Below are 15,465 nucleotides of genomic sequence, written 5' to 3'. Positions count from 1 at the left end.
TAAGTGTACAGTGATATCACCTAGTCGTAAGTCATGCAGGTACGGGTTCATAAATTTTAATTGCATGCATGCATATAGTCAAACCATCTCATGGATTTTCATATTATTTATGTATTTCGCGAAGTGTCAGTCGATCGATAAAAAAAATATGTACATATGTACGTAAAACATGTCATAGTTTTGTAAATTCAATAAAAAAATCTCACAGTGTAAACACGGTGTAACATCAATATATCACCCGGACGTATAACACTGATATACCGCCTGCACGTGAGTACTTTATGATACTGGCTTGGCTCACTTTTTACACACGGCTCAAACTTACCTTATGAATAAAATTAGACGCCATTTTTCCACGAAGAAAATGTATTCAGTTTACGGTCACTTAAACAAAGAACCATTGATTTTATATACTTAGTAAAATGAATTGGTAAATTCGGAATTTGATCCGTCCGTAATTATCTGTCACTTGTGCCGTGTTGTTTTTGTAAGTCAGTTCATTCGGTTATAGTAAGAGAATAACTAACAAAGAAGGCCTTCTCGTAGTACTATTTAAAGACCCTACTATTTAATAGATATTTTTTCGCGAATTTATCTATGCCCGTCCTACCCACTCACATCTTCAAACAGATATCTTGCCTGTATGTGACATTGTGATTTTTACATATTAAATGGGCAAGGGAACCATTGTCAATTTATTCAACAAATACAAACGCTTAAATCTCACAGTTAACTGACAATTAGAAACGTATACTTACCTCAAACTTCCGAAGCGCTAATCAAAGTGATTAACTAATTTAACTTTAACCGACGGTATAGGTGTTTGTATATTGCACAACAAGTGTAATAGTAATAATAATAGAACTTTTTTTATGTAATAGGTACATATTTTTAATCTGTGAGCACGAGTATTCATTTTGACATTAAAATAATGACAAGACGAAAAAACGTCAATTATAAAATAAACGGAAACATTAAATATTTTACTGAAAATTAAATGTAATTTTTAGAATAGTGTAATTTTTGTTTACATTAAATATTTGTTCATTTCTCAATGGCAATATCTTACGGTATGCTTTGATACAATAAATTAGGAATACTTATATTCCCCTATGTATTATATGTCCCTAAATAGCAATAGAAAGTAGGTGTTAAAATATGGGCCAGCGGTGTAGCTACGATAAATCAAGTTATTTCTATATAACACTAATATAGTGCCAGAACGTGGGCACTTCACGGCCCGAGTTTCTAAGTCTTATACACACTAAGTTTTCTTGTTAAATGACTGCGAGAATGTCTTTTGAACCTTGAAGTATGTTATCGAGTAAAGTTATCGATGTACGATTTTGATTAAACTTTTCCGAAGTTATTTCTGAAGGGTTAGTGTTCTTTTAGTGAACTCGTACGATACAGTTAGAACAAAAAAATATTTGACAAAATGACACTGAATCTACGAATGTACTTGAAATTAATATTTTATATTACACTAGCAAAAATCAGTACACTTTGTATTAATGTGTATACCAATTGTCTTGGCGATCGGTTGAACAATAGAAGTTGATCATAATAAGCCTCTAAAATGAGGCTAAAAAACTACTACAAAAACCTTCTCCATGAAAAAAATAATATCTGAGCCAACTTACATTGTTATCGGTCAAATGGTGTCGTAGTCTATTAATGTCAAACTTGATATATATTACCAATATTCATCTATAAATATATACTATAAGATTAAAATACGGGAACGATACATAATTTTAAACATTCAAGAAGTTTCACTTTTGTCACATGTATTGTCAATGACGTGTGTAATTGCGCGCACTTATATATTTTAATAAAGGTATCTCGATTGCTACAGGGAGTTTCGACTAGTGCTGCAGCCAGACCCGAGCTCCGTTTTCGCGGAGGGTGTGCAGTTCCATTCCTCGGCCGGGCCCATAGACTACAACACCGCCCATGTCTACTCAGGGAAGTTAGAAGGTAATAAATTTATAAAACTTTTGAAAATCGTAATCATGTTTTACTATTAATTTTATATTTAAATTTGTTCAATAATAATGTCATGTCAAGTGTGTGCGTAAACACAGGTGCACCCTCTATTCCCTGACCTGTCCACGACCGGAAAGAATTCAAAAATTTATTTCTACAATAATAATTTACTTATAAGAAATTAATAATAAATTGTACAATGTCACACTTTGTTATTTTAAATAATTCAGTTTATAATCAATGCTCTGTTGATTTAATTTAGTTTTATTGTCATTTTCAATTAAATCGTATCGTAAACAAGAGGAGCTTCACACGTACGAACGAGCTAACCAAATAAACGGATTGAAAGCAAAGAGCACCGGAACCCTATTGACATAACAATTTACTTATATAATTAACGAAGTTTAATATTGGCTAGAGAGCTGGTGAACAAAATTTCTATATGATTTGCTCATTTGGCAGACATTATTATGTATGTAAAATGACTCTACTCCACCTGATGGTAAGTGGTAGTAGAGTCCAAACGCGACGACGGCGAGTACAGTTGGAAAGAATGTTCTGCACTAGCCGCCCCCGCCTTGCCGGCCTGCCTCTTCACGCCTCGTTTGAAGGAACCCTGGTTGTAAGAGGACTGGAACATGTAAAGAATTCTATTTTTTTGGAAGTGCGACAAAGAAAGGAGTTGCCAAATTTCTTTGTGCGCGATGGAATTGATGTCACAGTTAGGCGGTGACATCGAAAGCCAGCACGCGTAGACTTATGAGGGAAGGGGGAAGCAGGAATTATAGAGAATAATTTCTCAGGGCACTCCCCGTGATACAGTCGATAGAAAGCGTTTAGCACTGCTATCTCTCGACGCAATTGTAAAGGCTCGAAGGTGTTTGTGACCTTTACGTTGCCAAAAATGCGAACCGCACGTCGCTGCAACCAATCCAAGGCCTCCAGTAGGTACTTAGCGGAGCCATCCCAAAGGTGTGAGCAATATTCAACACAAGACCGTACCTGTGTTTAGTACAACAGGCACAGTTGTTGTGGCGTAAAAAAACGCCGCACCTTGTTCAGAACTCGGGAGTTCTGTGGACCCTTGGACTAAGGTCGAACCGAACGTCAATCCCCAGCATGGCGATTTTGCTTTGTATCTCCAGCGTAGTGCCACAGAGGGAGGGAAGAGAATGAGGCTCGCTCACCCTTCAAACCGGAACACAGCAATACCAAGTACTGCTGCTTTGCGGTAGAATATCTGATGGGTGATACCTACCCAGACGAGCTTGCACAACGCCCAGCCAATAATTTATAAAGCCTACGATCATTCCACAAACGACCCACAACGAATCTACGCAAAAACACTTTCAAATCTGAATCGGAGCTTCTGAGATTATTCCTGAGTTCAAACATAAAAACGGTCCTTATAATACTTCATTTTAGTTTATTTTAAAAAAACTTCCTTAAAAGGATTTTTTTTTTACATGATACTAATTTTATTCTTCAAAACTTCACTAATGTGCAAAAAGAAAGATATTGCTTGTAGAGAAATAAAGATTATATTTATGTCTGATCGTCAATTTAACGTAGTATTCCTTGAATAGTCATGTATTATTCATGACACGGCATATTACCCCAATTTACACTTTGATTAGAATGTATTCGTATGTGTTGATTACTTGATTAGATGCATATGTAATTTACGCTCCATGTAATTAAACATGATTTATGACATATTTAGTATCTCATTCGTCGAATAAATAACATTATAAATACATTTGGGTAGATTTAGATGATTTTGGCCATACAATTTCCGCCGTACTATAATAAAAACTAATACTATATATTGATATTATGGTTTTTTATTAAATAAATAAAATAAACGTTTCAAATATTTCTCTTATTCCAAATTATGTCATTGTTCCGTTGAACCTTCGAGCAATAGTACAAAGACTTTTAGTAAAAATATCATCACCTCATCTCATTTTTCGCCCAGAGGATCGGATAAAAAATTCTTAATTAATTTAAAAATAATAACTAGTTTTCTACATTCAATAAATGAGTACAGCCGAATGATATTCATCCTAAAATATTTGTTGTTTTCTGAGAGCATACAATAATCCGTTATAATTAACTTCAAACGACTCCTTAAATCTTACCCTTCCATATTTCGGGTCTTTCAAGATAATAAATTAGGATGAAGAAACTTCAGTATTCTGTACCAAACTTAATAAAACGAAATTACGAGGTGCGACCCATCTGGTACATTCGAGACAAAGTGAATTTTGATGAAATTAGTTCACAAGTTTAATGGAGTATGCTTCTTGAGAGTTTGACTTAAGTTGTCTTCAACAACACACAACTCATTTAAATATTGATACACATTACAATTAAACAGCCTTCCAACGATGCGTCATGTCGTACTTTTCGCCATTCCACGTTTCGTAGAAATTTACAAGTTTTTTTTTCTTTATTATGAGTTAATTATTCTGCTATATGCCGATGGTTTTTATACGAACAAACAAAAAAGATATTAACTTTAAAAATTATCAGTCTTTTTAGGAAGAATTTATTTCGTCATCATCAACTTCTATTTATTATTATGAATCACTTAACCCAGTAGAGTAATACGACACGACGTAGAGTAATACGACACGACGAATTTATATTAATATTAATATAATATACATATATAATACGATCTAAAGGTCGTATTTATAGCTTAATATAAATTCTTGTTATTTCTTTTAAATTGCAATTGACATATTTGTTTATTTATATTAATCGTGACAAAAAATACAATAATAATAAAATTTCTAAACTATCTCTGTGTTGAAAGACTTTTTTTAATGTATTAAGCAAAGAAGCACGATCGCACTGTTTAAACAGTAGTGAGTAAAATAGTATTACACTATCTTTTATCAATAAAATAAATGTAAAGGAAGGCGAGGGCGAGTTGTAATTAAGGTTATTTATGAGCGGTTTTCATCCCTCCCACTACGACTGCAAGTTGTGATTTTAATTCATTGAGATTCCGAAGCTCTTTGCACCTCGAATTAGTTTGCATAAAATATACTCGTACATTTATTTATACATTTCTACTGACTTGTGATTTTAAAAGCTTTTGGAGTCAACGCCTTTTAAACGTTACCCTAATACCTTTTTTTTTAATTAAAATATTATTAATATTAGTTGCTAATGAGTAATACATACATTTTTATTTTTTAGATGACGATTCTTCTCATGTCTATGGTGTGATTACCGCTGATGGTCTATTTGATGGAACAATATGGACTTCTAGTGAAGAGTATTATATAGAACCTCTTTCTCGGTACAATATTGACCACCCCTCTATGCACAGTGTTATATACAGAAGATCAGATGTTGAACATCCTCATGCTAATAGTGACGTTACGCACTGTGCCTCTCATCTACTCCACGTCAAAGGCAAGCTCGGATATCAGGGGGAACTGCTTAACTTTACTGATCAAGTAACTGTTAAAGAAGTACCTTTTAATAATAACTCCGAAGATTTACATAGCGAAATAAATAGACGAAAGAAGCGATGGCTTCCGGAAGACGAAATGCAAGACGATGAGCCAAAGAAGAATCCTGAACTACCTTTAGACTTAGACGTCCCTTACACCAGTAATAGCGATCCGTTTGATAAGTTTAGTACGAGAAAACCAAAAACAAAAATTGATAAAAGCAACCTCATTACTAAAGTGCGACTTGATTCAGAGGAATCGAGACCGAAGCCAAAGACGCATGTTGAAGTTATTAAAACGAAGGCAGGTGTTGTGACTGTTAGCAAAGATATAGTTAAGAAGGAACCGGTTGGATACACTATCTTATCAGCGAACGCAAGCGACGACGGGAGGCATGTGAACAAGAGAGCGACGGTGGATCCGAGAAAAACTACATGTTTGGTTTATTTACAAGCTGATCATATGTTTTATCAAAGATATGGATCCGAAGAAGCTTGTATAGAAGTCATGACGCGACATGTGCAAAAGGTTAATGCTATTTATAAAGTTACAGGTACGTACGGCTCTGACTTAACACTTTGTATTGTTGTTTTCATAAAATACGACCATTGAGTTAAAACTAAAAATAAAAATAATTTATTTTCTAACACCAAATAATTGAAACTCATTTTCTTTCAGATTTTAATCAAGATGGCAAACCTGATAACATTACATTTATGATTAAAAGAATTAAGGTCCACACGCTAGACGCACTGAAAGATCCAGCCTACAGATTTCCTAATAACTATGGCGTTGAAAAATATTTAGAACTTTTTTCAGGTAATTTCAATAAAATTATACCCTTTATTGTGCTAATAGCATTGCGGACCAATTTCTATTTTTATATTGTGCTCATAACTTTTATGATTTATAAATGCAATTTTAGTATTTTTAAAACAATGAAATAAAGTTAGTTTTATTTGAAAATAGATAACTTATATAAAGAAATATTCAACAAATATTTCCATTAATGGTTTTTTTTTTATTATTTTCAGAGGAAGACTATGACGCGTTCTGCCTGGCGTACATGTTTACGTATCGTGACTTCGAGATGGGCACGTTGGGCCTCGCGTGGACGGGTGACTTAAAAAACGCTGGAGGTGTCTGTGAGAAGAATGGCGTAAGTTCTTTTTAGAATAGAAAAAAATAGTTTTTTTTTTTTAATTTTAATGTTTCTGACATATTACTATTGCCGTATTTAATTATTTATTCCTTCCTACCAAACAATATTCATTACAAGTATAAAAAATAACATTTGTGTTTAATTAATTGATAAACAGCACTACCGCGGCAGTATGAAATCGCTGAACACCGGCATCGTCACGCTGCTGAACTACGGCAAGCACGTGCCGCCCGCCGTATCACACGTCACACTCGCGCACGAGATCGGACACAACTTTGGATCGCCGGTAAATAGCTTCGCGCTAGCATGAAACGCAAAAATACGTTTGCGTAAATAAAAACCAAAAAAAAGATATAAGGCCTCACATATTATTTATTTAAGCTTACTACCTACTACAACTTGGTGGTATTACCACTTTGTTCCCGCCTGGGTAGGTACGGCCAACTTATTACTTATTTTACCGCCAATCAGCAATACTTAGTACTGTTGTGTTCCGGCATGAAGGGTGAGTGAGCCATAACACAAGGGAAATAACATCTTATTTCCCAAGCTTTGCGGGGTATTGACTTTGTAAGTATTCTTTCATATTGGTGGCCTATTTACCTTACATAAATAATATTTTACCTCTAGGCCTGAGATTGTCGGAGAAGTAGAGAGGTTTTATGGGCAGTTGTTCTCTTTAAGATCGGATAAACCCGTGGGAATCAGTATTGATGACCAGCGCGCCCCTCTTATGCCCCATTACTCCGAGGAGCTCCCGGTCGTTGACCAAGGCGAGATTAGGGCGGCTCTAGAACATCTTAAAAACAACAAAGCTCCGGGAGATGACGGAATCACAACAGAGTTGCTTAAGGCAGGCGGGACTCCGGTCCTGAAAGAGCTAGCAAGCCTCTTTAATTCTGTCATCCAATTTGCAAGACCCCGGAAACGTGGAGCGGGAGTGAGGTGGTACTGTTTTTCAAGAAAGGTGATAAAATCCTCTTGAAAAACTACAGACCAATCTCCCTCCTGAGTCACGTGTATAAGCTGTACTCAAGAGTCGTCACGAACCGTCTCGCCAGACGACTTGACGATTTCCAGCCCACAGAGCAAGCCGGCTTTCGATCAGGCTACAGCACCGTGGACCACATCCATACTGTTCGGGAGATTGTGCAGAAGACCGAAGAGTACAATCAGCCGCTGTGTATGGCTTTTGTAGACTACGAGAAAGCCTTCGACTCCATCGAAACCTGGGCAGTGCTCGACTCATTGCAGAGATGTCATATCGATTGGAGATATATCGAGGTACTGAGATGTCTGTACAATGCCGCTACAATGACTGTCCACATTCAGGACTGTAAGACGAAGGCGATCCAACTGCGCAGAGGGGTGAGACAGGGGGATGTAATATCCCCGAAACTGTTCACCAACGTGCCTAGGTATGGAGTCAATGTAAACGGCGAGTACATCTCACACCTTCGATTTGCCGACGATATCGTCATCATAGCAGAGTCGCTGGAACAACTTACCGAAATGCTGCGTAGCCTAGGCGAGTCTTCCCGGTGTGTCGGTCTCGGTATAAACTTGGACAAGACCAAGGTCATGTTCAATAGGCATGTCGTGCCGGGACCGATATACGTCGAGGGGAAACCTCTCGAAGTTGTTAGTGAATATAGGTATATTCTCGAAGTTGTTCCTACCGACTTGTATTATCTGTCCTAGGTAGGTACCTAGGACAGATAATACAAGTCGGTAGGAACAACTTCGAGAAGGAAGCCGATCGAAGAATTCGCTTGGGATGGGCAGCATTTGGCAACCTTCGTCAAGTCCTCAAGTCTTCTATACCGCAATGTTTGAAAACGAAAGTCTTCAACCAATGCGTCTTACCTGCCATGACATACGGTGCCGAAACGTGGACACTAACTGCGGGACTAGTCCACAAATTCAAAGTCGCTCAGCGTGCTATGGAGCGAGCTATGCTCGGAGTATCTTTGAAGGATAAGATCAGAAATGAGATTATCCGGAAAAGAACCGGAGTCACCGACATAGCTTGCAAAATTAGCAGGCTGAAGTAGCAGTGGGCTGGTCACGTATGTCGTAGGACCGATGGCCGTTGGAGCAGACGAGTTCTAGAGTGGAGACCGCGAATTGGCAAGCGCAGCGTAGGGCGCCCTCCAGCCAGGTGAACCGACGACCTTAAGAAGGTGGCGGGCACCAACTGGATGCGGAAGGCGGAGGACAGGGAGCTTTGGCGCACCTTGGGAGAGGCTTATGTTCAGCAGTGGACAACGATTGGCTGTTGATTGAAATAATATTTTACAAGTTTTTAATTAAATTTAATCATTCTTTCATTTAAATGATCAACTGATAGAGCTGAAATTTTGCACTCGCTGGATAATACCTTAAATTTAAAATTAATATATTTATTTTTAATAATTGGCCTTTTTTAGGAATTAAACTTTTTATCTATTTTTTCAGGCCAACTTACAAAATAGTTTAATTATGTAATGTACTCTAAAAGCATGTCTGTATATTTCAGCATGACCCTGAAATGTGCACACCATTCGGCGAGGACGGTAATTACATAATGTTCGCACGAGCGACGAGCGGCGATCGCAAGAACAACAACAAATTCTCACCTTGCTCTCTCCGCGCTATCGACCCCGTTCTAAACAACAAAGCGCGATCACCAAAAGGATGCTTCACGGGTATCTATATATTTTATTTAAATCAACATATAATCACCTCAAATTCAAATTCATTTATTTTTATTTATTTAGTTCAAATATGTATTCAAACCATATGCTATGTTTCAATTATTTAATAAATAAATCCACAATTATAGAACCTCAGCCAGCCATCTGTGGTAACGGCGTGGTGGAGGAGGGCGAAGAGTGCGACTGCGGCTGGGCGTCCGAGTGCACGGACGTGTGTTGCCGCCCGCAGGCCGTCCGCCCGCACTACAAGCCGTGCACGCTCACCGAGCACAGCGTATGCAGTCCCAGCCAGGTACGACCCAAGTTATACCGAACCGTCCCATAGACATACTGGAATAATAGGCTCTTACGGCTGCTAACAAAGCTAGGCTTTTTTGGGATAGACGTTCTAGCGTAAGATCAAGTACTTGTTTGATGTTTTTCCTAATCAGGCTTATAAATTATATAAAAGTAGAGTGTTTTATTGCTAGTGTCGGGTCCCGGGGTGTTCTATCTATATTATATTATACTACGCTCGCTCCAGGGTCCGTGTTGCACGGCGTCGTGCACGCTGAAGTTCGGCGACAAGTGCCGCTCCGACAACGGCTGTCGCGACGCCGCGCACTGCGACGGCAAGCGCGCCGCTTGCCCCGCCAGCCGCCACAAGCCCAACCGCACGCGCTGCGACAAGGAGCTCGTCTGCTTCATGGGGGTGAGTCTTGATGATATTTACATCGACTACTTACTTACTACACATACTTTAAATGTTTTCGTCATGAGTTAACCAATTCTAATGTAAGTGTCGGTAGTTTAAACTTTATATTTATAAAAAATAAACTCGCGCTACGACTAAATTCTAAGCAATTGCAATGTACCGTTGTAGGAATGCACCGGGTCGATCTGTCTCGCGTACGGATTGGAGTCGTGCCAGTGTGCGCCGCGCAAGGACGACCCGCGCTCGGCGTGCGAGCTGTGCTGCCGCAAGCCGGGCGGCGCGTGCGTGTCTTCCTTCCACTGGAACACCGCGCCCTTCGATGTGCCGGATATGTACGCAAAGCCGGGCACGCCCTGTAACGACTACAACGGGTGAGTACGTCAATTGGAAAACGGAGAACGAATTCTCGAACTAACATTCCCAACGCACAACATGTTATTTTACATAATGTAATGTCACCATACCGATCTAAAAAAAAAACATTTTTCCTGTATATAACGAATCATACACGAACGATAATTCGTATCGTACCGTAGCGTATCAGGCTTTTCTTAATTTCATGATAGAAATATACATCCCGACATCCAAAGTAAACGATATCCCGTGTCCAGGTACTGCGACGTGTTCCAGCGCTGCCGCGAGGTGGACCCGTCCGGTCCGCTGGCTACTCTCCGCAAGCTGCTGCTGTCCGACGAGAGCATCGCCGGCTTCAAGCGCTGGGTGCTCCGCCACTGGTACGCGGTGCTGCTCATCCTGCTCGCCGTCATTGCTCTACTGGTCAGTCACCGAATCGTTTTATTTTTAACCAAATGATTTATTCGCAAAAAACTTTTAATGCTTGGTGAAGATGATGAATTTATAAAAGTAAATATAAACTGTAATGGTTTTTATACGTTATTCAGAGTAGTTAAGATACAAATGTCAACATTAAAAGAAGTATTTTTATTATTATGTCGTGCAATATTTATTTTTGTTTTAATTTGTTTTTCCTTCAGCGATCCTGCAGAGTTCTTGACGCCGCCATAGAAATCAACGATAAAAATTAAAAAACGTATTTTTAGTTCCCATAATTTAGTTTAGAAGGTACATTTTCGTGTGATACGTAATTGTGTGCTAGAACAGTTTTAAAGATAATTAAAAGAATATAACATGAACTCAAGATAAAGACCTTGACAAATCATTACAGGTACAATATCGTAACAAATAAATATAATATCACTTTGAACTGTCAGCCACTTTACAGCTAAGAATTAATTCATAAGTTTGTAATATTATTTTTTTTCGATCATCACAATATATAACCTTTTCCTGTAACACGCTTGGGTAAGATTCATACTTAGAAATATAGTATTTATAATACGCCTTTTGTACTAATACTGTTAATATCGTACTTTTGTCATTTGTGATGTTATATTACAAAAACTAATAGTGCTCAAAAACCTAACTACCTTACAAATTAGGATACATTTTGTGCGCTCGTGTGTGGTGAAGTATTTCGATATATATATATGTATTTATGAACAATAATAGTGGCTATATTTTTCTTCACTTAGATGCTATAGAAAGGAAACAATCTTCGAATAAATATAATATAATATAATGGATATTAATCTAAGTTGTTATCCTTTTTAAGTAATCACTCTAGTGCTATACAAAAATAATTGTAATTTGAAGGAGGTCAATTTTTCAAAGAAATTATGTTATTGTAATTACAGGTGGCTAGCACCCGTTTCTTCGGCCGTCACGCAAAGAAAATCAAATCAGTCACAATCATTCATTCATCGACCACTGAAACCGTCCGCTTGCCAGATGCCGCTGATCAAGGGCTTATCGTACACACTGCCGTCAGGTAAATACTAACTAATATACAAACACCCGAAAATGACACGTAAAATATATTCTGGCTTATGAAAAGATTAATAAATAATAGAAAATAATACTGGTGGTAGGGCTTTGTGCAAGCTCGTCTGGGTAGGTACCACCCACTCATCAGATATTCTACCGCAAAACAGCAATACTTGATATTGTTGTGTTCCGGTTTGAAGGGTGAGTGAGCCAGTGTAATTACAGGCACAAGGGACATAAAATCTTAGTTCCCAAGGTTGGTGGCGCATTGGCTATAAGTGATGGTTGACATTTCTTACAATGCCAATGTCTAAGGGCGTTTGGTGACCACTTACTATCAGGTGGCACATATGCTCGTCCAACTTCCTATTCTATAAAAAAAAAAAAAAAATTAATAAAAAAGAGTACAATTCACATTATCTTTCACACTTTTATATCTTTCTCAGATCTAAACTACCTCTAAAGAAGAAAGTCGCTTTGAGAACACGTGCTTATCGGAATAAGAAGGAGACAAAGCAAGGCGATAAAGCGTCTCCTTCACATAATTTAAAGAAAAGGGTAAGATAAGAGCACTTTGATTCTTCTTCTAATTTATAATAACCTTCTTAAAAATTCTTAATCTGTAACGTTTATACTATTTTGTCCTTAGCTTTATACTATTTTCCTGACTGCCTTGTTAGTCTATTGACTGGATGGAAGGTCGCAGACCCGGTGACCCCGGGTTCAAGTCCTAGGTCGAGCCAATATAAATCTGGCTAATCTCTTGAGTTTAGCCGCCTTGGCCGAAATCGGTCTGGAGGACATTATAATTATTACTATTTTAATAAAAATGAATGAAAATGAGAATCACAATTATTTTTTTCTTTTCAGAAGCCAATCACTCAACCTAAGTTAGATGAACCGCATAAAGTAGCAAAAGAAAGTACAGCAGTGGTAACAAACACTGAAGGCAAATCTCCAAAACATGTGATCCTATCAAAACATAAGAATAAAGTTAAGAAACGTAAAGTGAAAGTTAAGAAAGAAACAATCGATTATAGTTCCTTACAAAAACATTCCGCGTCTACCCCGCCCAAAGACACGGAAGCTTTGACTAAAGTACAGAAGTGGCTTCTCAGCTCTCCCCAACCCACTGTCATCCCTAAATCTAAGTCTATACCTCTAGGTCTCACAGAGAGATCACATAGGCCCGCACCGAAGGTTACCAGAAAAACTAGACCGTCCAAAAGCGCATCTAATCTGCTCTCTGGTGAAAAAACTAGATTACAAGTTGTTTTTAAACCACCCTTTAGATTCAGTGTTAAAATTTGTAAGAGTGATAAAACAAAGGTTGTGCTCGACAAATCTTCTAAGCCCGACGTAGACAGGAAACAGCACGACATCTTGCCTCAACTGACTTGCCCAGCCGATGGTGCGAAACATAGTTCTAAGACACCCACATATTCTCAGTCTGTAAGTAATATTGACAATAATAGTTTACCTAAAACTGAACAGGCAAAGCAAGAAAGTGGTAGTCACGGGTACGAAAATCTTCTGCCGCGGAGCGCTAGTGACTGTAGGTTAGGGAAAAAAACACCCGATTTAAAAATTCGCACCGGTCATAAAAAAAGTAACTCTGTGGGTCAGAAACGCGAAACGACAGAGAGTCGACAGAATCTTATATCTCACGAGGACTTCGACAACACGCACGTTTACGAGAATGTGCTAGCGAACCAAGACTCTTTCGTTCCAAAAAGTTGTAGTATGCCACGAAGGCAAACCACGAGCGGTATTTCGAGGCAAAGCAGCTATGGTCATCTGCCTAGAGCTCAAATTCGTCCACAAAGACATAGTACTAATAACGTGAGCCGATCTAGGAACAACAGCACCAACGAGTCTGAGCACTTTTACAACATAATAGAAACTCTCAGGAGAGACAACTCGGGCAATGCGAATACCTGTCGGACAAACACGAGTAGCTCCTCAGGGAGCAGCCGCGAGGCAGTCGCGAAGACCTCGAGTAAATCGTCACGTCAGAACAGCTTAATCGATAAACCGTCGCGTTCAAGTCTCAAGAACGCGCCATCGTCATCGAAATCGACGAGGCAACTCGGCGATGTCGAACTCGAGAAATCGCAACCTATCGACAATAATTCAAGGGGCTTCCAACTGGTGGTCGGGAAGGACCGCCTGAAGCGGCAACTGAGCGACAACGAGCTGAGTCGGTCGCGACTGCAGCTGGCGATGCCGATGTCGGCGGGCGCAGAGCCGCGCCAGCCGTTCTGCTGGAGCAAGCGCGCGTCACTGGACTGCGAGGCGTCGCTGGCGCGCGGGGCGCGGGGCCGCGGCAAGCGGACGACCTACACTTTCGGCGAACTCAAGAACACCGTCCCGAATTCGACAGACGGGTCCGCCGTCGAGGGTATTCAAATCTCACCGGAAGATTTTTTGAAAATTATCGACAACTAGTTCGCTTCCGGTCGGAACTCTAGGGTTAGTCTTTACCGTTAACGAGTTATGATTAATCGATGTGTATATTATGAGATATTCGCAGGTCTATTGGCGGCCGATGTAAATATTGTAATGTGCTTCTATTATTAGGAATAAAATGCGCCACTGAAACAGGCCATTGCTCAGTTCTGTCGATGGAACGTCATGGGAAAACACTAATTTTGTTTGGCTTTCAGCATACATACTATAAAATAACTACAAATTATAATATATATTAATATTGAGCTGGCTTATTATTATTATATAAGTTTTTAAAGTTAATGTAAAAAAAGTTATTCACTTTACTGATTAATATATTATGTTAATTCATTTTCGTTTATAATTGAAAACGTTAAAAAACTTCATATACTAAATACATGGTTTAACTGTAAGTTAATTATTATAATTTTGCTGGCAATGGTTTAGTTTCACTGAACGATCTCTATAAATGAATCTCTATTTTTTCTACATACTATGTACCTATTGTACAAATTTACTCATACTTATGTAAAGTGTTCATATATATGTATATTATATATATTAATTTTATTACGTGAAATTTTATTCTTTTACGCAATAAAAAATGTCCATTTTATTTAAAATAAGCTTGTATCGATGAAATTGCGACAAACAATATAAATAATTTTATTAATTTATGTGCTTAGTACAATGTTAATTTGTTATTTTTCTAATAGCTGTCAATTAATATGTCAATCTGTTAAAATTAATAAATGTCTATATAAAGTACTCTGCACTAATATTCCTCCAAATCATTAACATATTATTATAATTTTTTAGTTCGTCTCAAAATACATTTTTAACAAAACAGTATTCTATAGATTAATTAAAATATTTATTGAAGTTATATCAGTGCATCAATAATGACAGTATATATAAAAATATTAAATCTTTTTTTAAACTGATATAATATAAAATGCAATAAAATAATTTGAACAGTATTATTATTATTACATAATAAAATATATTTTTTAAATATTTTTTTCAAAGTAAATAGAATTCTGTTTTGATTAAAATTAACAAATTACGTCACGATAAATATAAGAAATTTAAATAAACTTTTTTGACATAATCATATTTTTCTATAAATATTCGATTCCGCTAACAAAATTGTCTCTCCAA

General features: G+C 37.8%; 1 protein-coding gene across 1 annotated transcript in view; it reads left to right on the top strand.

The window, feature by feature from the left end:
- LOC126769091 (uncharacterized) overlaps positions 1-15,103 on the top strand; it is a 202,949-nt gene extending 187,846 nt beyond the window's left edge. The window contains exons 3-15 of the mRNA XM_050487630.1: positions 1,859-1,980; positions 5,200-6,012; positions 6,138-6,278; positions 6,494-6,618; positions 6,779-6,907; positions 9,140-9,308; positions 9,446-9,609; positions 9,841-10,008; positions 10,180-10,382; positions 10,623-10,788; positions 11,727-11,860; positions 12,303-12,414; positions 12,727-15,103. Coding sequence (XP_050343587.1) covers positions 1,859-1,980; positions 5,200-6,012; positions 6,138-6,278; positions 6,494-6,618; positions 6,779-6,907; positions 9,140-9,308; positions 9,446-9,609; positions 9,841-10,008; positions 10,180-10,382; positions 10,623-10,788; positions 11,727-11,860; positions 12,303-12,414; positions 12,727-14,304 — 4,024 coding nt within the window. The 3' untranslated portion in view covers positions 14,305-15,103. The remainder of the gene's footprint in view (positions 1-1,858; positions 1,981-5,199; positions 6,013-6,137; positions 6,279-6,493; positions 6,619-6,778; positions 6,908-9,139; positions 9,309-9,445; positions 9,610-9,840; positions 10,009-10,179; positions 10,383-10,622; positions 10,789-11,726; positions 11,861-12,302; positions 12,415-12,726) is intronic.
- The last annotated feature ends 362 nt before the right edge of the window (positions 15,104-15,465 follow it).

The sequence above is a fragment of the Nymphalis io genome, chromosome 6, assembly GCF_905147045.1.
Source record: "Nymphalis io chromosome 6, ilAglIoxx1.1, whole genome shotgun sequence".
In the NCBI taxonomy this organism is placed as follows: Eukaryota; Metazoa; Arthropoda; class Insecta; order Lepidoptera; family Nymphalidae; genus Nymphalis; species Nymphalis io.
Note: the sequence above shows the minus strand (reverse complement) of the source record. Positions and strands in the feature narration are given on the sequence as shown.